The sequence below is a fragment of the Acanthopagrus latus genome, chromosome 12 (assembly GCF_904848185.1).
Source record: "Acanthopagrus latus isolate v.2019 chromosome 12, fAcaLat1.1, whole genome shotgun sequence".
In the NCBI taxonomy this organism is placed as follows: domain Eukaryota; kingdom Metazoa; phylum Chordata; class Actinopteri; order Spariformes; family Sparidae; genus Acanthopagrus; species Acanthopagrus latus.
In genome coordinates, this window is record NC_051050.1 from 22,957,193 (window position 1) to 22,980,888 (window position 23,696).

The 23,696-nt window shown below is 44.4% G+C and overlaps 1 protein-coding gene across 1 annotated transcript; it reads left to right on the top strand.

Moving 5' to 3' along the window:
• Positions 1-286: 286 nt before the first annotated feature.
• Positions 287-23,473, top strand: LOC119029985 (versican core protein-like). The gene is made up of 16 exons (XM_037117270.1): positions 287-487; positions 2,129-2,206; positions 2,672-3,091; positions 4,976-5,150; positions 5,268-5,395; positions 5,695-5,991; positions 8,594-9,367; positions 11,963-12,147; positions 12,252-13,605; positions 13,956-14,069; positions 14,153-14,266; positions 17,594-17,752; positions 18,580-18,662; positions 20,010-20,154; positions 20,325-20,507; positions 20,594-23,473. The coding sequence occupies exons 2-16, from the start codon at positions 2,140-2,142 to the stop codon at positions 20,845-20,847; spliced, it is 4,452 nt and encodes a 1,483-aa protein (XP_036973165.1). The 5' UTR covers positions 287-487; positions 2,129-2,139; the 3' UTR covers positions 20,848-23,473.
• Positions 23,474-23,696: the final 223 nt, after the last annotated feature.

Below are 23,696 nucleotides of genomic sequence, written 5' to 3' on the forward strand. Positions count from 1 at the left end.
TTATGAAGGAGTGTTTATAAATCTCTGGAGCGCCCCTTTAATGTCTCTCTCTCTCTCCTGCTCTCCATCAGTGTCTCTCTCTCTCTCTCTCCCACTCAGGGTTTCCCCATTCTCACTTCCTCCACCCACCTCTCACTCATTCCTCTTCTTGTCACACCGCCCCCCTCCCTCCCTCTCTCCCCGCACTGGGCGGTGTATTATCGGGTGGTGGTGGTGGAGGTGGGGATGGGGGGGTTGTACGGACATGTGCGCCCCTCCTCTTCATAATGTCTGGATAATAGCGGGTGTAAAGTGGATTTGAACTTGCAGCCAGTGCTGAGAGGTGGAAGAGGTCCGAGCAGCAGCAGCAGCAGCAGCAGCAGCGCACATCTGCCGCACCGCTGGAAGGAGCGACGCGGAGGACTTCTGCTGGAAGAGTTACAAGTGATAAACTGACACAACTGGACCTTTTCTGGACTTTTTTTTTTCTCTTTCTACGTTTTATAAGGTAAGATAATTGTTTCTTTAAACTAATTTATTTGCTGAGTTTCCTGCACAAGACTCCTTTATGTCTGTGATTTGATGCTGGACGCATGTTTCTCGTCCTTTCTGCATCTGGAGGATTTTCTTTTCTTAGGGTTTTGTTTGTTTTGGGGTGGTGGGCAGGAATGTTCCCACACTGATAACACTTCATGATATCAGGCTCATTGATAGAAACTGACACTCGGGACCAGTTCGGTCCATTAGCATCTACTAACAGCTTCTAACCACCCTGATCACTTGATAAGCTTTTTATCACCACAGCTGCTGTGATCCGGTCCTGATACAGCTGTGGTCACACATCTGTCCCAGAACCACACTCCAGTTTAGCATCTTTAAAATAATTAAATCAACAGTGATTCTTAAATTATTCTCAACTTAGAAGCCTTTTGCTGTTTGAGCATGAAATATATGAATCAGAATAAACTTTCACGGGTCACATTTTTGGGATGAGTGCATAGAAATGTAGACATTTCTATGCAAAGCCTCTTAATGAGATGATGTCATATGTTGATTAATATATATGAATTAAACCTCCTCTTCCAGTGGTGGACTCAACATCTGCAGCTCCAACAACTGGCCATGTGTCAATCAAACATTTCTGGCTCCTGCTTATTTTAATGTGACGATTTGTTCACTGTAAAACAAGCCATTTGTTTTAACTTATATTTAATTATCTTTAAGTTAAATCACTTTAAAGTCCTTCACTGTGGTGTTTGATCTGTGCAATTTGTTTTCATTCATCTGCTAAAGGAGAAAAGTACGGAAGTCCAATTCTGCCAGTTAGAGATTAAAATTAGATGAAAACGAAGCTTTATACAATAAGAAATATATATATATATATATATGTGTGTGTGTGTGTGTGTGTGTGTGTGTGTGTGTGTGTGTGTGTGTGTGTGTATTCCCAAGGAGGGTCATCATTATGAGGTTAAATTCAGAACTATGAAATAAAAATCACATGATAAAATTCATGATTATAGGATAGAAAGTCATAATTTATAGAGATAAAGATGCTAAAATTAGAAGGGAAAAGTCATTATTATAAGATAAAGAAAACACTATGAGATGAAAATCAAATGTCAAACTTTGAGATAAAAGTCAAAATTGTGAAAAAGTAAATGTTTTGAGATAAAAGTCTCAATAATGCAATGTAAAGTTGAAATTCTGAGCTAAAAATCATCATTATAATATTCAAAAAAATCTAAGTTCTGAGAAATAAAAGTCACATTTTGAGATAAAAGTCATTATTATTCATTAAAAATTCAAAATGATGAAAAAGAAAGTGAGTATTTTGAGATAAAAGTCATGATAATGTGATAAAAGTCAAAAATATAAGACAAAAAAAGTGAAAAGTCAATGTTTATATGATAATCATGACTCACCCTGGGGATATTTGGGATATTATATATTTAAATGGGCCTCTGTAGTTTCTCAGTTGAACAACTGGATTCCATCTGCAGGATTTATGACATCACAACTAGTTTTGAGCCAATCGGGCTCCGGTATGCGACACAGCGAGTCGAGTGTGATGTGGAAACTTGAGGTCTGATGATGTAATCAGGACAACATGACACTTTCTCAGCCTTTTGATATTTTTTTTCTTCTCCAGATTGTGTTGAGATGATCCCACACGTCCTCACACACCTGCTCTGCCTGGTGTGTGTGTGTTCTGCTCGTCCTCAGCCAGGTGAGTCGACGTCCAGCACCTGAAAAAAACAAACCGTCACCGCCTGACGTAGACGCGGGTGCTCAAGAGTCAGCCTGCAGGTCCAACTCTGACAGGGTGGAAAGTGACTTTTACTCCAACACATGACAAGTCTGAGCGCATGCTTTCCAGTAAACGCTGGTTACACACACACACACACACACACAAATGTTCAGCTTCCTGCATCTTTGCAGCAGTAATCGGTGTGTGGAGGCCAGTTGCTCCGTCCTTCCTCCACGATCACGATTCTGAAAAATGAATCATCTCTTAAAATTAAAGCTGCTCGATGCACCAGTTTGTTTGGCAACTACACATTTATTCCGTCGACTGAAAAGTTTGGCCTGGCAACTTTCCTCCAACTCCAACACAGTCACGTATCTGCCTCAGGCCTTAAAGTTGCTGACACACACACACACACACATTCATGCAGCTTCCTGTTTTTTCCAGCATCACCGCCCTCGATGAAGATGGAGAAGAACTCTCCTGCGACCGGCTCGCTGGCAGGCCGGGTGGTGCTGCCCTGCCACTTCACCATAACGCCCCTTTCTCCTTCGCACACCACGCCAGCTGCTACACCCGCACCCCTCCTCCCCGGTCACACCCTCCCGAGGCCCGATGAGGATCTGAGGATCAAGTGGACCAAGCTGGAGAAAGATGGGGAGAAGGTGGTGCTGGTGGCCCAGCGAGGGTTGGTCAAGGTGGGGCCGGAGTACTCGAGCAGGGTGTCGGTGCCGAGCCACCCGCTGTCGGTCGGGGACGCCTCTCTGATCATGGTGCGGCTGAGGGCGAGCGACGCGGGGCTCTACCGCTGTGAGGTCATGCACGGGATGGAGGATTCCCAGGACACCGTCAGCCTCAACGTCACCGGTGAGTAAAACAAACACGCTCACTGCCAATTCTTCACTTTTATGGGTTCGAATTAACAGTTAATATCGAGAGTCTGCAGACGCTCAGTGACTGAATCCAGATGTGTGGAGCTGGCAGCGGCGTCACTGCTGCCATCCTAAGAATTCACTCGTAAACAGGTTATTTCCTTTAAAGCCGCTGCAGCGGTCAGTGTTTTAATTACAAACTGTATTTATTAACTGTATCCACTACAGCGCTACAGAAACTCTTTAGCGTCTTTCAGCGCGTTGTTTTGATTTTAACTGCGACGACTTTAATGTTTCTGTTCACTGTCTCCGCTCTCATAGAGTCGTTTTTTTCAAAGTGAAAGCCGGAGAAAAAAGCCTCTGTGCTCAACTGAACAGTCAGCAGAACCGTTGGAGACTAGCTGGTGAACATAGCGCGACATTTAGCAGCTAAAGAGATGGATGTTTCCCCTCAGGAGTTGGTGGAGACCAAAAACAAGCTAAAAAGATCAAACAGAGTGAATGATTGGACTAACATTCATTATCTGACATGAGCACGACTCCAAATAAATGATTGTGTTGCTCTGTATCTGCCTTAACGACTAAATAGGGGGTTAAATTTAGTTTTTTTCCGCTCGTCACACTGCCCCCAAGTGGCCCAAAAAATAACAAAGAACATTTGCAGGTTTAATGTTGAAAGAATGTATTGAAATTATGCAAGTTTATGTAGTTTTGCTCTTTTTTTAGGCTGTTTTTCCACCGAAATCCTTTTTTTAAAAACTATTTTATAGAGAAAAGCTAGAAATAAAGAGTTTAATGTTGTTACTCGATCACTAAATGTAATTCTTTTTACCATGTGGAGTGGATTTTGCCTCAGAAAAACATCAATTTTCAAGTTATTCTCTATTTTTGAACTTGGACCGTGTAAATCTACATGATGTGGACCCGTTGTGCAGATATGGCACAACATGATCATTTATTTGTAGTAATGTTTGTTTCCCCCTGTTGAATAAAATCCAGTATTCACTCTCTCTCAGCTGTTGTGCTACTGAAGAAAAGACGCTGATGAGACTGTGAAGTTGTGAGCCATGGCACCAAAACAAAGAGCTGAAAGATGCTAAAATAAGATTCAAAGAGACTGTGGAGGTTGAAGACACGCGATGAGCGATTTAACTGAGCGTTATAAAGTTTGTGTATAAAAGTCACAGTTACTTTTTATGTTGGAGTCGCAGTGAGTATCAGGGATTTCCAAGGTTCGGCTGTCTGAGTTCATCCAGTGGAAACCCCAGAGAGCCGCGAGGAAGAATATCTGACAACAGAGCCAACCGTCGCTCCCAGACATTTACACAGATTCCACATTAATACTGAACAGGATTCTTTGTCGAGCGTCTCAGCACAAAGACGCTCCCTATGAGTGACACACAACTCTCCATTTAACAAGCCCCGCTCGGCTATTCACATCCTCCTGCGGCTCTGCCAGGGTTTCCCCTCACAGAACAGAAATAATCCTCCCATCCAGCTCAAAAATAAAGGACCTAATGACACGAGACAACAGCTACATATAGTCCGTGGATGACAGCTGAAAGAGCTGGCTGGCTTGTGTTTCTCTGTACTGTCGTGTAATGATCGGGGTCGTCTATCGCTGGAGACACTCGATTAAATCTTGAGCCTAATAACGCTGACAGGAGATCCAGGTACAACATGTCTCCAGGATCACATTTCACCCATGTTTCTTCCTCCACCGTGCCCAAAATCATGTTCCAGAAGAAGCTGCATGTAATCTGATAAACTGCCTCCAGTGATGTCACTCAGTGGCTAAGTTGCATTGTGGGTAACACTTCCCAACTCCATATTTGAGCTACTCTCCCTGATGCTTTCTGTTTTTTTTCTCTCTCTGCAGGTGTGGTCTTCCACTACAGATCGAACACCAGCCGCTATACTCTGGACTTTCCTGGAGCTGTGGAGGCTTGTAGGCTCGCAGGCGCCACCATCGCTACACCCGAACAGCTCAAGGCCGCTTTTGAGGACGGACTCAACCAGTGTGACGCCGGCTGGCTCGCCGACCAGTCGGTCAGGTGTGTGTGTGTGTGTTAAAAGAAAATACGTTTTTAAGGGCTCAGATTTTGGCGGAAATGAACCAGAGATCTTTTGTAGTTAATTTCTTTTCTACTACCTTTTATTGTTTTGTTCAGGTATCCAATCACGGTGCCCCGTCCGGGCTGCACAGGTGATCTGATGAGCAGACCAGGAGTGAGAACATACGGCATCCGTGACCCCACGGAGAAGTACGACGTCTACTGCTACGTGGATAAACTAAACGGTACATGCCACTGCATTTAAAGGATCATCAAGTGTTTGTGTGTGTTTTGGTTTTAGGTTCACAGCTGGAATCAGGAGGAGGTTAGCTTAGCTTAGCTTAGCTTAGCTTAGCATAGAGAATCTGGCTCTTCCAGCAACTTTAGAAACTAATCATGATTTTTTTAGGTGCATCAGTATAAACTCATAGCTTTCATGCAGCATCCCAACATGTTGCCCTTTACAACAACATCTTTACTTTTACTCAAAATACGACCTTACAACACTGCGAGGTACTAATCCTTGTATTTCCTCTGTCTGAAGGCGAGGTCTTCTATCCGCCTTCTCTCAAGGATAAACTCACCTTCCAGCAGGCGAGAGAGGAGTGCGAGAAACACGACACTGTCATGGCGTCGCCCGGTCACCTGTACGCAGCCTGGAGGGCGGGGTTAGACCGCTGCGACTACAGCTGGCTGTCCGACGGCAGCGTCCGCTACCCCACCACCGTCCCCAGGCCTCAGTGTGGAGGTGGCCTGCTGGGGGTCCGCACGCTCTACAAGTTTGAAAACCAGACCGGCTTCCCCGACCCCACGGAGGAATTCGGAGTCTTCTGCTTCAAAGGTGAGACTGAAACGCACACACAGATACGACTGCTGTCAGTTCCGCCTCCATCATCAGGTGTGATTCAGTGGTTTCCTCCCTCCCAGTGCTCAATTCTGCACCTTTCTTTTTAAGCTCCTGGCCGAATCTCCAACAAATGTTCAAACACAACACGTTCGCCTCTTGACAGGCACAAGAAAGCTGTAATGAGCTACGTAAACACCGAGGTGTGATGCAACACAAACACACCGCAAACTGCAGCCGTTTATAAGCAGCGGGAGCGTATAGATGTGGCTGCAGAGAGTGATGACGAAGAACAAACAGCACTCAAACCCTAACAAGAGAGGAATAAACTCCCACTGGCCTGTTTACGGTGAGGCACGTCGTTTTATGAGGGGAAAACCCAACTCATGCACTCTAACATAGATACAGCAGAAAGGGGACAGGTCCCTAATGCTTCACAGCTGGACCCTGCCCAAACACAGACCGACAGGCAGACAGAGGGAGGAGAAGGTGGGAGTGCAGACGAGTCCGTCCATAAGTAACATCATCATGAAAACACACTTCAAATGAGAGGTTAGGTTAGTCGGTGCAGTGTGAGGCAGGTACGCAGCACAGGACCCAAATACACACTTCGAGTATGGCGCTTTACAGATGATATAATTGCGAACAGTCACATGTTTTGGCAGCGTGAAGGTACTTTCTGGTCCTGGAAGCTGCGTAATGTGTCCTGCCAAGCTTTAAGAGAGATGGCAGAGCAGCAGGAGAGAGAAGTCAATGTAAAAGTAAAAGTGACGGTACGAGGACGGACCCCAGCCCCCCTCCTCCAAAAAAAAACAGATGACAGCAGCTCGCCAGAACACATGACATCATATCTGGGCGGGGCTGAAAACGCAGCCAGGGTCTCCTTCACAGAGTGAAAAGTCCAGACTGGACCACAGCTAAATCCACAGAGACCGCAGGCAGTAAACACCTGTAGAATGTGATGTGGCGGAAGAAGTACTCTGATCAGTTACACAAGTAAAAGTACACAAGTACATAAGTCTCCGCTGACTGATATCAGTGTCTGTTTGTCTCATTATCATATCACTGTGACCAGTCGTACTCGAGTAAAAGTGAAGATATTATGCTGAAATATCATTTTCCAGCGTGAAATACATCCATACGATATATATGTAAGTGGGGTAAAAAATCTTAAAAACTTGCTTCAAATTATTGGGAAGTGGAGGTATAAAGTGGCGGTAACTGGAAATATATGAGTAAAGTACTTCAAAATAGTACTTAAGTACAGTCTTTGAGCTAATATACTCAGTTACAGTCCATCACTGAATATAAAGTAGCAGAAAATGTAAATACTCCAGTAAAGTTGGTATGTAATACTTCAGTAAATGTACTTCCTGACACTGGGTACTTATGTGCACGAGGAAGAGGAGGGTAAATTAAGATGGAGACAGGGAAGAAAGGGGGAACCCCACCTTGGTCGCCCCACCCGCCGTTCCCGTCCGTCCATACGTGGCCCTGACAGGCAGCAGGGTGGGATGGAGGGGAGTCCATTACGTAGCGTTTATTGAAGCATTATGTCAGTGACGTTCAAAGCCCGCTGCTCGCTCCCAGGACACTAACTATATGAAGTCAGCACTCAGACCTACACAAAGGACGGCATTGTGTGCGTGTGTCTGGGAGTCCTATTTCCTGTCTTTGCTCATATGGTACATATTCCATCATAACGAGATATAAATCTCTGCGAGCATCATGAGCCATTCTGAAGAGGGCTTTCGCAAACAAAAGCCTCATGGTCTGTTCACAATTGTAAATATGTTTGGAGAGGGAGAGAAAAGTGTGGTTTGGTTCTCACCGTGAGAGCGACTCAAGTAGGAAACTGGAGTCTGTTAGCGAGCTGGTAAAAGTGTTCTTTCCCTTAAAAACAAGGCTATTCTCGGCACATTCGGCCCCTTCGTCGGTGACCGTTGTTATTCTGACTCCACTGTCCGGCACTCTGCAGGCCTGACCTGTTTTATTTTTAACAGGTGACCTCATGTTTCAAAAACTAAAGCTGCTACATGTCCTTTTATAGCCCGACGCGAGCTAACGGCTGCTTGATCGGCATCTTCCAGATAAAGCGGTTTTGTTTTGTCAGTGAGTCATGACAATACTGGTTGACTCTGTAAACATCTCTTCTTGGATACAAGTGACGTGAGCTGGACTTGACTGGACACAGGTCCCAATTAATGACAAATTACGTAAACTTTCCTGTGTTCCATTTTTTTTAAAGCGTGCCACAGTATTTGAGGCTGATTCTCTACTTCTTTCTTAGATCCAGAACTTGACAGATATTTCAGGCTCTAATGACTCTAAATGATATGAAGATGAGGTTTGTTGCTTAATAGTGCCAAAACTAAAGATATCGCCATCAGCCTTAGATGTTTTTTATCGCTGATAAACACTAAACAAAGATGTGAACACAAGCAAGAAAGTTGTTTACCTGATACCTACCTGATATAGTTGGCGTTGCTCTGACAACATCATCCACCAACATCACGCTACTGCAACTGAGGGAAAACAGTGTCCAGCGTGAAACTAACTGCAAACACAATCTCCTCTTTTCTGTTCCCCCGTCTTACAGCCAAACTACCAGATCCAACTACCACGAGTCCACCGACGACCCCACCTGAGGTCAAACCTGACAGCCACACATCCACTCCCGAACCACTCGTAGACCCCGAAAGAGCTGAAATTCAAGCAAGAGCACCGGCTTCTGTCACACATTCACAAACAGAGAGACCACACACAGCCTCACCAGACCAACCTGGAGCCCCCCACACAGAGACGGACCACACCACAGCCGCTGCGACCCCGACGCCCATGTTCGACGACTATGACGTTGGAAATTTTGATAACTCACACAGGTTAGAGTCGGTGCCGGTTAGGGGAGACGCTCTGAACCCCATGCAGTTCCCTCCTTTACCCACCACCCGCTCGCAGCCCGCACACCTTGACATCTCCCACGGGGGAGAGGACGGAGGCCAGGCGGGGTCGGGCCGAGGTGAGAGCAGCGGGGATGGAGGCAACAGCGGTGACAGCTCTAGTGGGGCTGAGGTGGGAGCAGTGGTGAGCCCAACTCAGGTGTGGGTGGAAACCACACCGAGACCACCGCAGCTTCTACCGGTCTCTCCACTGGTGGTCATTCCAGCAATTCCCACCCCAGAACCAGGTCTTCCATCTGGGACCGAAGAGGCGAGGCAACAACCCGCTGTTGTCTTTAAAGAGGACGTCACACCTGGAACCGCACTGACGTTCAACGTCGACCAATCGCTGGCCGTCCCTGGAGACAGGGAGTCATCAGCCAAACCACCTTTCCATCTGATCATCGTCAACGTGCACGAGCAAAATGACTCAGGTGAGTTAAACGTGCTATATATTCAGAACCTGTGTCCTTAAACGAGCTGTCAGGACTTCTGTGACATTAATAATATTCATTTAGTGTTTTTCATTATTGTGATATCATTCCGTCAAATGCTTCATATTCCTGAAATCTCTACAACCTAAGCCAAAAACAACATCATATTAATAACAGATTCTACTAAATGAAAACACAAAGCTTTAGTGAACTAAAAGATTGTGAATGTAGAAATAAGAACAAAATGTTTCCTAACACTCCACAACATACAAAACTTGACGTGACGCTATCTATTTGTTGTCTACACAGGAAACATCTAACGGCTCGCTACCTTTGTATGTGCATGCTGACAGACTCTCACACACACACACACACACATACTGTGTGCAGAGCCAGATGTGGAAAGTTATGAAGTCAGTCATCTCTGCTAAACATATTGTAAACACATCACAGTGTCTCCGGTGGGAAAGCAGCAGAGCCTTGTGAATAATCAAATACATTCAAGCGAATGAGTGTTTCCCTTCACCTTCCTTTTTCTCACACGTCACTTAAAGACCCGCTGGTGGTCCGATGGAGCGATTATCCTCCTCCGCTCCGACTAGCTGTGGCGTTTAAGTATTCCATCAAACCACAAATTGTCAACCCCTTGTTGTCTTTTCCTCGAGGGAGCTTCCTGACTTGCCGTAACTAACAACGTCTCCAACAATCTCTTCAAATCTCTTTCTTTCCCCCGAAATTACTCAGAATCAGTTGTACTTCCACCGTGGAGGGTTTACTGAACAGGCTGGCCAGGCACGAGGTCTCGGGGAGGCGACAAAGCTGAACGTCTGCTTAAAATTTCTTGGTTCCAGTCAAAACGTTCTGTTCGGATGTCTGCTTCGGATGTTTTGATAATGATCATATTCTAGATTATCTATGTTTTTGTTTATCTTCTCCTGCATAAACCTGGTTGGAATCTCTCAGCTCCACAAGATTCAGTTCCAATTCTGATTCCTAATATGCGATCATGAAATGATTAACGATGCACCAAATCTGTTTTATTTCCACGTATTCTACCTTTTTTTCCAACTGTGTGATACTTCCTACTTTCAAAAGCTATTTATTATGATCCATTATTAGAATATAAAGATGAATTTACTTTCATTATCTCAGCTAACAGTCAGCCGACCTCACCAAAACTCAAGATGACGCCTAACTTAGAACTTAAACACGTGTTTACGTCCATAATGTTTCACCATGTCAGTAATGTTCAGCCTCTTCTTACAACATAATTCGGCTTTCAGATTTCTGCTTGATTGATTTTTCTTCATTGAGGAATTGTGAGAATCTACTTTAGTCATTAGGCCAACGTTGTCATTGAGGTAAAGTGTGAGATGAAGGCATGAGGCAGGCCTGATGCTTGGGTTTGCCTCTGGCCTCAGAATCAACAAATATGAGAGTGAGGGTTGGTGCAGGGGCCACTCACACATCCCCCCCGTAACCTCACTCAAATTTCAGTCCTTGCATGTTTGTTACCCGCCTCCCAGCCAAGCGGTGTGCCATCTTCCAGCGGTTGTGTTTATTATTGAAATGTTGAAGGCGTATTCTGTTGCAGAGGTAATACATCATCACCTACAGCAGGCTCTGGTTTGTGTGAGGCCCACAGGACTCACTGTTTCCACTTCTTGAGGAAATTAGCGAAATTGAAGCATTGAGTGTTTTAATGAAAACTTCCTGTTTGATGCGGTATGAAGTTCTGAGTCACACAGAGGGTTTTTTTTGACTCTGGGCGGCATGTTGTGGCTAACGTAGGTTAATTGGATTTGTCCAGTTCAAAGACGAGCTCCCGGTCCGGTCACAGCGAGCGTCTCAGGTCTGTGTTTACGTCACGTCGTGCACATTCTTACTCAAGTTCCCACCATATAGCTTCCATGTGTACCATAAAGTCTTAATGAACAGACACAGGAGTGCTTTGTTAGACTGCAGCCCCTGGCGTCGACTGACCTTAATTATAAGCTGACTGTTAACCATCCAGATACAAACTTTGGCTTGTTTTAATAAACATCAGACACAAGCAGCTCTGAGAAACTGAAATACAACAACCGAGAAACTAAACCAAGAAGGTAGAGTTGTTCTTAAAGTTTAGAGAAACTTGCAGGTTTTGTCAATGGTTGCCTGTCGCTGTAACACCTAGTAAGGATTCACAGAGTGAGAGACGAAATCTGCAAACAAGACTTAATGTAACTTAAAGATTTCAAATATCAGCTTGTCTGTGAACATTTGAGTTCCTTCAGGTAGATTTTGATCATCAATGAGGTGGTTAAATTGTGTGTTAAAGAGCAGAAAAGCCCGTTTGACCACAGGGTCACTGGTGTTTATTCACCCCAAACAGCGACATTAATTAGCTCTACGTTAGCCGCATGCTACCGAGCAACATAAAGCACTGAGGGTGTTTGTGTGTTTATGTCAGTTTGATTTCCAGTCAGCTCTCACTAAGCTCAGCACTCACCAGAGACTCTGGTTCTCAAAATGTTTAGCAAAATGTTGTGAAGGTGCCTTAACGGAGGAATGAACAAATTGTACTTGACCTCTGTATCTATTTCTGTTTGTCTCTAGTTAGCCGTATCCTGGACCTCTTGAACAAACCTGGGGACGGCATCTCTAATTCCAACTTCCCCCAGATCACCGACTTCTCGCACATTACCAGCGAAGCTGTTCTGGGCAGTGGAGACGCTGATTCTCTGGAAGCTTCGCCCCTCAACCTGCCACCTACCGTCAGCTTTGTCAATGGAAAACATGAGGTACCGTACATGAGTGTTTACAGTAAATAACATGATGATGGTAAACCAAGCCCTTTAAACGACACCTGGCTGATTATTCACTTAGACTTTTGGGGTCCTTTCAGGTGACATTTGAGCCAGAGCTGCCAGAGGAAGCAAGAGGAGATCAGTTTGAGACGGCCACTCCCGTTCAGGTGGGTGAGGTGGAGGTAGAAGAAGAGACGGAGGTGGAGACCGCGACTCCCTTTGACTACGCCGCCATAGAAATCCACACTGAGGAGACACCTACAGAAGAAACAAGTGATGCAACCACTCACCCATACACATACCCAGATGTATTAACAGACTCGGAAGTTGATGCCGACACGTTCCCTGATGTTTTCACTGAATTTGATGGCATCAAAACGCAAGAATCAGGAGATCAGATGGCAACAAGCACCACCACCATGACCCCACTCCCTGTCTCATCAACAACACCATCGGGCCCAGCTCTCCCTGGTAACTTTACGACGGTCACTGAGGGAGTCAACACCTACGAGGACATGGAGGGCTCTTCAAACAGTTTAACTGATGACGATGCAGGTGCTGTACAGGAGGGCTCTGCAAGCGACACTCTTCCCACCCTGGCCACAGGCAGTCAGTCTGGTGTCATTACAGATGAGACAGAAATCGGATGGACGGAGCCTCCGACTTCAATCCCAAAAACACAGTCACATGAAACCACCCCACAGACTCAGACGGAAGACTCGGAAGGGTCTGCCTCTGGAGAAGATGAGGCCTCAGGACAAGATGCTTACCCACCAGAGACGAAGGACGAGGATGGAGGCTCAGGTGCAGAGCAGCTGTCCGGCTCCGGGGAGGGCTCTGGGGAAGGCTCGGGGGAACAGGGTGGTCTGGATGACCTTCCTAGAGAGGTCATCGTTACTGTTTTACCAGATGTGCCAGTTCTGGCTTTTGGAGGCCAAACCACACTCAGCGCAGACACCAAGGACATAACCTCAGAACCTACCACACCAACATACCCCACACACCCCTCCCTTGCTGTCACAGATGGTAGGAAACATCCCGCTGTTACCACCAAACCTGCAGCTACAACCACTGAAGACCACACCCCACCAACCACGGAGCTTTACAGACTTCAGACGGAGCAGTCCACCAAAACCTCAAAGCAGTTTGTAAGCCAGACGGAGCAGCCCACCACATCCTCCACGCAGTTCATAAGCCAGTCGACGCTTTCCACGACTTCGCCCTTGTACACTTTCGACCAGAGCCCGCACTCCGTCCCCCAGTGGGCTCTGATCCCTGACCCCGCTGCCACCCTTCTACCAGAGGATGATTCTGAGGTCTATGACAAAGAGGTAGTCGCACCGCTGCTGGAGTCTCGCCCTCAGATGCCAGAACAGACCCCGGCGACGCAGCAGCCAGAGAGCGGCACTGAATCAGCTTATTCTGTGGAGGCCAGCACTGTGAATGTCAGAGGTACATCATCCTCACTGTTAGTGGCTTGTTGTTGCAGTGGTGTAAACATAACAGCAGCTTATTTTTGGTGGTTAACCTCCCTTCTCCCTGTCTGAACACTGCAAACTAAACTCCTCATAAACAACACAGAGCAGAAGCTATCGTTAGCCTTATGACGAAACATAACCTGTAGCCCCACATATTGTTAGCTAATAATAACTTTGGTTTTGGGAGCATATGCTAGTTAGCCGGGCGAGCTAAGGTAGCTAAAACACTTTAGTATAAGGAGAAATACAAGAACTACTGATCCTGAGCACTACTAATGACCCAGTTACTGGTGTGATTTTTAACAGATTGTGTCATTTGTGCAGATCTCCTGCCTTGCACGACCAGTGTGTGTCAGAATGGAGGCTCCTGCTACAAGAAAGGAGCACAAAATATCTGCGTGTGTGCACCTGGGTACTCTGGGCAGCTCTGTGAAACAGGTACACATTGTCCTAATCACTGATCCCCAAACTCAGTGATGAGTGACGAGGAAATAACACAGGCTTGTGTTGTGTGTCTGCAGACGTCGACGAGTGCCAGTCGAACCCGTGTCTGAACGGAGCCACCTGTCTGGATGGAGTCAACTCCTTCACCTGTCTCTGCCTCCCCAGCTACGCGGGAGAGCTCTGCGAACAAGGTGAGCCGCACCTGAGTAATGAAAAAGTGGAGCTGTCACACAGAAAGTGTAGAAAACCAAGATAGTGCTGCGGTCTTCAGGTACATTTACTTCCCCATTACAGAAGAAAATGGATACGTCCATCTCAGTGATTTAACCACAACTGTCCACATCTTCCCTTAAGTTGGGCTCGATGTTGAGAAACACATCCACTAAAGGCAGCTCAGCGTCAAGAGTTTCTGACAACAGCAACCTGGTGACAACGGAGGAGTTTGTGGTAATAAGAAAGAGGCAAAAATGGGATAAGTTGATAGAAAATGTCAGTTCCACTACTTTTGGATGCCCGCCATCGTCATACCTTCCAACTCTCATGATATCCGTTGGAGTTTCTCCATTTTCAACCCTGCTGTGGTCAAATTTTGATCAAACTAGGATACATATCTTTTGTCCTTAAACATGGAATAGTACAACTCATATGCAAAATGATGGCATTTGCAAGTAGCCCAGCGTATTTTGAAAACTAAGATGCCACTCAGTAGAGTGCATACCTCCACCGAGGCCCAACAGTCCCCTTTAATCCACATCAAATTGCACTCACTCATAGATACCAGCCGCCAGTCCCTGAAAAAACATTATATACTATAATTCCTGGATCTGTCCCTTTATCCGGATCCGCACCAAAAGTCAACGGGGTCTATTCTGGGCTGAGACTCTTCCTCCAACAAAGTTTAGTGGAAATCTGTTGAGTAGTTTTTGTGAAATCCTGCTGACGAACCAACTAGGAATCGGACACGGGTGAAAAGTACAGAGGGCTCCATCCACATCCGTGTACGTATCTAATGTTGAGTGTAAATGAGCCTCATGGCAGGAAAATAAAAGGAATGCAAACGACTTTGGTGACGTCAAGTAAAGTAGGTCAAACTTGAAGTCGGTCTTTAAACTGGGCTGGATTACTCAGTTTAATTTAGGTCGAACTTCTTATCTGTCTTATGAATGACAACCAGAGCTACATAAAAATTACAATTCAAGCTAGTAAATCAAAATACATTTATAGGAGGCCGACAACATATGTAGCAGCTACTCGTGCACACACAGCGACACACATGCAACACAGGTGGACAGTGAAAGCGCGTAGTCTTCTGTCATGACAGCGTCTGCTGCTCAGCTGTCTTCCAGCACTGGGTGTTGGCTCCTCAGCAGATTAGTTCCAGCTCCTCGTCCAATATTTCTGCCATTACTCAGCAACTAATCGAGGTTCAGGCACAGAAAAATCAGACTCCAGGGATTAATAGTTTCCATGAAATCTACCAGCTTCCAGAGAGTTTCAGATCTCTCTCTCTCTCTCTCTCTCTCCCAGTATTCTCTGAGCAGAAGTATGATAATGAAACGTGAGGACATTATTTTATAGTCGGGTTCGGTTGTTATTGTAAGTCATAACAGTGAACTAATGGCTGATTGAGCAGGGAATGCATCGTGAGTAACAGATTTAATAGGGTATTATTCCTCACGTAGTAAAACAATGATTGTTAAACTTTTGTTGGTATTCTTGTCAGTGAACTTTATCATCTATTAAGGGGCAGATGATTGATTCTGGCACCTTTAACTGAAGAAGTCTGATGTGTCACATACAGCAATTGATAGTACAGTTCGTAATCTGGGGCGAGATTTTATCCTGCACACTTTGAACTTGATTTTATACGTAACGTTGCCCACAAGTCGGTGGATTTGGAGCCATAACAATGAAACCTACTGCAGCTGCACAACAACAACTTTGATTTGTTTATTTCTCCATCAAACTGTGTTGTTGAGGGCCAGAGACAGACTGAGGCCGAGAGTTTGAGGTCCAGCTGGGGGATAAAGGGCCCCTTCGCTGAATGAGCTCAGTAACACACAGTTGGACTTCATTAACTCTCACAACTCTCCAGTTGTCTGCAGGTCAAAAAGCACGCAAACACACACACAGTACAGTTAATGTGCAACACACACAATATGTTAGATACACAACGACTTTCAGCCATATAATCAGTTCACTGCTTTGTCAGGCTCGGTAAACAATGGATGTTTTGTGTCAGTGGCTTCAGAATAACGCGTGCGCCAATAAAGCCGTGATGGAAAGTTGCTGTCGAGGCTTCGGGGTATTAGCTATCGTCAGCCCCGCTTTCGTCTTAATAAGCCCACTGTGCAGCCACCTGGAGGGTCAGGTGAGGTCTCCAGGCACCTCAGTAAATGACTCTCCTTCTGGCACTTTGAAAACAGCGCAAGAGTCAGTCGAGTACAGAAGGCCACCCCCCCCCACCAAAACACAGCTCCATCCAGAAGATGAGGGAGAGCTCCACCAAGTCCGAGGCTGTGTTTTACCACTGATTCAATGCCACACAGCTGCAAAAGCTTTCTGGCAAAATAATAGAGCAATTATCTGTTTTTTTTTCTTTCTTTTTTTGTCTTCTTTCCACTGGCAGAGAAGAGCTCGAAGAGGACAGCTGTGTCTGTGGCTCTTTATCCACGAGAACACACTCAGTTCCAGTCAATAATGTTACGAAGTAAACACTGCACACATGTAACAGGATGTAACTGAGTACATTTACTCAAGTACCGTACCCAAATGTTGAGGCACTTTCATTTAAATATTCCCCATACATACCACTTCACTTGATTTTTGGAGGTAAACATTTGTTTAATAACTGCAGTTACTAGTTACTTTGCAGATTACATGTTGGAGAGCCAAAGAAGCACATTTTTACATTAATTTAAAACATTTTTTAATTAATAATTTTTAATTGATATTTTAACAAGATATATATTTACTTTTACTCAAGAATGACCTTTGGGCACTTCATACAACACTGTGCTGACTGTACGTACAATGTTGAGGTACTTCCATTTTCAGCTACTTTATTCTTCCTTTTTGGAGAGAAATATTGTACTTTTTACTCCACGATATCTATTTCATAACTTGAGTTACTAATCAGTTGCCCCATGATAAACATTGCTAACGCTAGCTTGCTAATGCTAGCTAGCTAACATTAGGGTTGTATACTGAAGTTCTCGGCCATTTTATACTTATTTTCCACAAACTGGCAACCATCAAGACTGTTGATGCTGATGAACCACAGATGCCACATGATACCAACGGTGTTATACTATTCTTACACAGTGACAAACCACACAATAATTTGATTAACTCACCTCTCTACAAGCTCTGTAGATGTCTTATTTTATTAAAAAATTAATTTGTCTAAGGTAATCAATACATTTAACTATCACACCTGCTCTCCTCGACTTGAAAACGTCTGCTCTTTGGATGGACTGCGGTTGTTGAACAGTTTATTTCTCCCTCTCTCTTCACAGACACGGAGCTTTGTGGATTTGGTTGGCAGAAGTTTCAGTCTCACTGCTACAAGTACTTCACACACCGTCGGACCTGGGACGCTGCAGAGAGGGAGTGCCGGCTGCACGGCGGCCACCTGGCCAGCATCCTGTCCCACGAGGAGCAGCTGTACGTCAACCGTAAGTCACGCAAACACGTCACATCTCAAGCTTTCTCTCATGCTTTTCACAACATGTTGTGACATTTTTATGCAAGACTGTTTATCTCAAGGTGGAACAGGGATTTGTTGAGTTTCTGCGTAAATCGCTGCAATTGCAAAACTGCAACTCTCCAGAGGGAATGTTTACTTCAGTTGACCTTTATAAATGAAATGTCAGGGGAATTCACAACCATTTACAAATAACACCAGTGATGCAACATCAGATTCTCCCAATCTAAGACCCACGTTACTGCAAAAACAGAACTTGTTTTTTGAAAACTCTGACTAATTGTTGTGCCTTCCACTGATAACTAAGGAAGTGTGTGAGTTTCTTTGAAGCAAACTTGCCTGTTAAAAACTACGCTGCTGTTTTAAAGGTCGCAGCACTTTTAAAAGCAGTGTGTTTGGATGGAGACCCGTCTCTGATCTAATCCAGCGGTGAGTGTCAGTCAGATGAAATAAAGTTGTTTAAATGGAGAGTTTCCATAGACAGTCAGAGTCTGAGCTGCATGAGAGCTTTCTGCCGGTTTATTGGAGACTCTGCTGACAGACGGAGACGAGATGGACTCGTGCCAGTTCACCAGAGCAGCCCGGCCTGGAGGTTTCCTCTCCTCCCCTCTTATTGGTTCACACGTTTGATTAATCAAAAGTCCTCCTGCTGTCACACACATGTTCAAAACCACAAACTTGTAAATCAGCACATCGACACTCTGTCTCCCCTCAGTTTCTAAATAATCCCGATCATGTGCTTCTCTTCTCTGAGCGCAGACTCAAAGTTACACTCTGGTTTTGTTTTGCCCCCTGCAGGTCTGGGCAGTGACTATCAGTGGCTCGGCCTCAACGACAAGATGTTTGAGAGAGACTTCAGATGGACGGACGGCAAGCCGATGGTAAGACAGTTTTGCTGGATCGGTCCGTAGATGCACCGCGAAAAATACATTTCTGTTCAGCAGAGGCAGCAAAAGTCCACACATTCTCTCCTCCAGTAGAAGTTCAGACACTAAAAAAAAGACTCTGGTAAAAGTAGAAGAATGGATTGAACCTCTTTACTCAAGTTAAAGTAAAAGTAGGAGAAGATTTGTCCCAGCTGTTCCTAAACGCACCACAAACAACAATAGATTATTTTTATTATGCGTCATTGCACGCCGCCTTCCCAACATCACGAAACTGTCAGTCTATCAGTGCACATCCTGCAGGGCAGACGTAGCGAGATGTTACGACGTAGGAAGCCGTAAACAGACAGAGAGGGAGGCTGGAATGTGGAGAAAAGACGTGTTAGTGTCTCGTATCTGCAGAGAGTTTCTGATTTTCTCTCTTTGTTGCTGCTCGGGACGCTTTACCAACCCAACATGTGTCCTGGGAATGAGACTCAACAATCAACTGTCTTTGTGGTGCGTTCAGGAACAGCTGGGACAAAATCCGACTGATTCTACCTTTAACTTTAATAGTCTTTGAATTCTGTGAACATAACATGAGCTCCTGTTAGCTTTTATTCCAGTCGAGACTCTTTCTTTACACATGTATCTCTTTTGCTGGCAGCTCCGGTTGAATTAAACCAGAAACATAAATGACATCACTTCCTGTGTGTGTGCTGTCAGTGATGCGGGTCCTGCTCTGCGGATCATCTCCTGACCCAAACACTCTCTGCTCCACAGTCGATGACACATTCTCACACACGTTGTGCGTCTGCTGGGAACGATCAGCTGTTGCAGCATGTGAGCTGAGCTCTGCAGTGAAAAGTGGGGCCTGAAATGTGATACTGGGGGGGCGCTGCAGTCGTAATGTGTTATCATTCAGAGCCGAGGCGCACCCTTTGGCCTGTGCAACATCATACGTGTTTTCTTGTGGGTTAAACAACTAAAGCAGATCTCTGGTGTCTTTCCTCCTGCATGTCAGCGACAGGATGCTGTCAGTGTGTTCAGGCCTGCGGTGTCGGTGTCCCAGCAGCACCACTGTCTGCTCCTTCTGTGAATTACATCCAGTCACGAGCGGCGTCTCCTCATGAGGATGGGTGGTGCTTTTTACAGCGCTGATGCACACATATGTATACGATTGAGCAGTACTGACAGTGTCAGGCTTATCGCAGAAAAGCATCTTGAAATCCTTTTAGCATGATGCAGCAGCGACCCGGTTTTGAGCGTCCTCGCAGGGATTGAGTAATCCGTCCGCGTTTATTGGGACTGTTTATTGGGTGTTTCGCAATAAAGTCTTAACGGCGACAATGTGCGTTCCGACAGCAATACGACTTCTGGAGGCCGAACCAGCCCGACAGCTTCTTCCAGTCCGGAGAGGACTGCGTGGTGATGATCTGGCACGAGGGAGGGCAGTGGAACGACGTGCCCTGCAACTATCACCTGACTTTTACCTGCAAGAAGGGAACAGGTACGCACACGGAGACACACAGATGAGTGCTTAGAGATAATTCAAACAGAGAATCTGGGGGTGTGGAGCCTCCATCTTCCATTATTGATCCATACTAAAGATTAGAAGTTACGATATCTTTGATTATCTTCTCAGAAAATGCCTTAAGTCTTCTTGTTTTCCACCATCAGTCTCATGCGGGCAGCCCCCTGTGGTGAAGGACGCTCGTGTCTTTGGGGCCATGAAGCCTCGCTACGAGATCAACACCCTGCTGCGTTATCACTGTAAACAGGGCTTCATCCAGAGATTCACCCCCACTATACGCTGCCGGGCCAACGGCCAATGGGACGTCCCCAAAGTCACCTGCACAAGCCGTGAGTACTCCTATTGAAGAAGTTTGGTTCTGAATCACGAGGCTGTAGAACATGTTTCTAACACTCTGCTCCGTCCGTCTCCTCAGCTGCAACCTACCACAAGTCACTTACCCTCCGGCGCCGCAACAACCAGAACAATGAGCAACAAAACCGGCACCACAACCACCACGTTGAGCACAAGAGTCACCAGAAGCCCAACCACAACGGAGAGCAACAACAGAGTTACAACATCTTACAGAGCTTCATCAAGCCGTTTTTCCAGAACCGAGTGGAGCAGCCGCAGAGGGAGAAGAGGCATCAGCGGGTCCAGACGCACACTGAGGATCAGATGAGACACTGATTGGGTTTGTTTCTTTTTTTTTTTTCTAAAATCAGCTTAGCGGTTGCAGCCAAACACACTAGGCTGTCTTCGTCAGTCCCGAGGCATCTACAGACAGATGGATGCACTGAACTGTCTCCCAACGGCTCCCAACAGGACGAAGGGACACGATTCACCCGTACACACCAGTCCAGAAACACTCCAGGATCTGATCCGCAACACGAGGGACACTTTAGTTTTAATTTGTAAAGTTAGCTCACTGATCATATCGAGCTTCTAAACAGGGAGACTGGTGTCTTAATGGCTTCACTGTGTGGGACTCTTAATACACCACATGAGGAATCTGTGAGTCATCACTGTTCTCTGATCAGCCCAGAGGTGCCCTGTGGAGTTTACTTTCATTGTTTCTCACCAGAACTCAGTTTCTTGTATCATTGAGGTTTAGTGAGTTTGTTGTAAATTCGTTTTTTTTGTGCAGAATTTCAGACTATTGTTGTTTATTTGCTGGTCTGGAGACTCTCGAGGGTTCAGCCTGTCGCGACAAACAAAAAAAGTTCGCCACGATAAAGGTCTTTGTTTTTTTCATCCCTAAAATGTAAGTTTTATACATGAAAAAAGAAAAAAGTCATGCATGAAAAAACATTTTTTTTTAGAGGACAACAATATTTTTCAGGATTTTGCCAAAAAGCTTTTTTTTGTTTTGTTTTTTTTTTATTTGTGAAACCGACTGAAATGTCATTTTCAGGGCATTAAAATGTTTTCATGCATGAAAATGAGTGATCTGATTTTCAGGCATATTTTTTAATGAATGAAAAGCTTAAACCCTGATTGAATTGTTCTTTTTGGGGAAACAAAAATGTGATGCCGGAAACCGAGTGAATTTTTGTTTTTCAGAAATTAGGTTTCTTTTTTTTTCAGGAGAAATGACTTTTTCTTGTTTTTTTTCATATGTGAAACCGACTAAAATCTTGTTTCAAATTATAACACATTTTTTACCAAAACAAAGACATGACAGTTATGTGACGTCACCTGCTAACACACTAGAGATGTATATTATGTTTAGTGTGCACAGAGAAATTAAAATGCTCTTGTTTTCACATTCTCCTAAAAAAAAAACCCAAAACATTTGGTTTCACGAATGGAAAAAATATTCTCCTGAAATTATTTTTTTTATGTCCATGACACTGAATTTATTCAGCAGGGATCCATGTGAGAAACCTACCAAAAACAAACAAACAAAAAAATCAGGAGAAAATATTTTCATCTATGAAACTGAGTGAATTTTATTTTGGGGGGGAAGATACAAGACAAAACAAAAAATCTTTCAGGTTCACAAACAAAACAAAAAAATTTACTTGGTTTCACATTCTCCTGAAAAAAGAATAAAATAAATTGGTTTCTTGAATGGAAGAAACTAAATTCTCCTGAAAAAATTTTTTTTTTTCATGGCTCTTCATTGATTGAAAAAGATGGAAATCGGTGGTGAAGTATGATAAAGAGCGACAAAGTTCGCGCTGTCCTCGCCTCGCAGGTCGTAGCGGCCCCTCGACAGTCTCTCCTCTGTTGATGCATTGTTACGTCTCTTTGAACGTTACATGTGCAGCGAACAGCAGAATCTTGTTTCACAGAAACGGTTTTTTTTGTATGTCGTTATTTTCCCAAACAAAAATCTTTAATGCTCTATAGTGCTACGAGTGGTCATAAACTCCACAGGGTGCCTTTGATTTTTGGACCGTATGGCACATACAAACTGGAGGCATCAGTGAAACACATGAGAAGTAGTTGTTGTCGTGTTGATAATTTAGAATTCATCGCTTTAAATTATGATCACAGAACATTTGTCCATGTTTCGGTTTGTTTTGACCATTTTTTCCTGGTTGATGTCCCGTGTAGATTATTGTACAAAATGATTTAGCTGAGAAAAAAGTTTGTTTTTTTTAATTTTTTTTTTTAAAGGGAGCGGAGGAGATTTAAAGAGCGGCACACACACACACATACACAGTTGGGGAGGAGATTATTATGAATGTGTGGTGTGTGTGTGTGTGTGTGTGTGTGTGTGCTTTGGTTATTAATCATAGGATATATAATATAGATACTATATGAAGCCATACAAATTTAACTTATTGTATACTTTAAAGCTATGAAAGGACTGTGATAATAAATAAAGGTCATTGGAACCGAAGCGATTCTGTTAATGATGACTTCCTTTGCTGTTTACACATTTCTGTAATGAAAACATCTTATCATGTGCTGCCGTCGATGCTTTTTACTGCGCTGTGACTCAAAATCAACCCAACGGATTCTTCGCCAAAATGCTCCTGATCGTTTTGAGTGTCGACCTCAGCTGGAGGTGCGACGGTTAAAGACGATGGTTTCTCCTACAGATCTGGAATCTGTGCGTTTGATCCAACAAATAAGGGAATGTGAAAAATGTGCAAATGTCTACAAGATTTTTTTTTTAATGCATTTGACCTTCTCCTCTTTGTGTTTTCTATCCATTTTCCTTTTGATATACATAATGTTTGTCAATGTATATGCATTTTTTTTACTCCATGTGGGTTCACTGTATCTGTGGCACAAGAGCTTTTTTTATGTAATCATTGTTTCTTTCTCCATTTTAATTTTTGTAAAAAAAAAAAAAAGATGTCCATCCTGGTTTCAATGTCTTTGTCAGCTGTGTGTGCAATAATAGGAAGTATTGTAACAAAACCTGCGTTTGTGTGGTTTCATTTTATCAGTGATGGAAAGTAGCTAAGTACATTTACTCAGGTACTGTAAATCAAAACAATTTTTCAGAGATTACTTTTAAATTTTAAGGGATTAAAAAGAGGATTTATCTTCACTCCTGTTAATCAACCCGACTGCAGCAG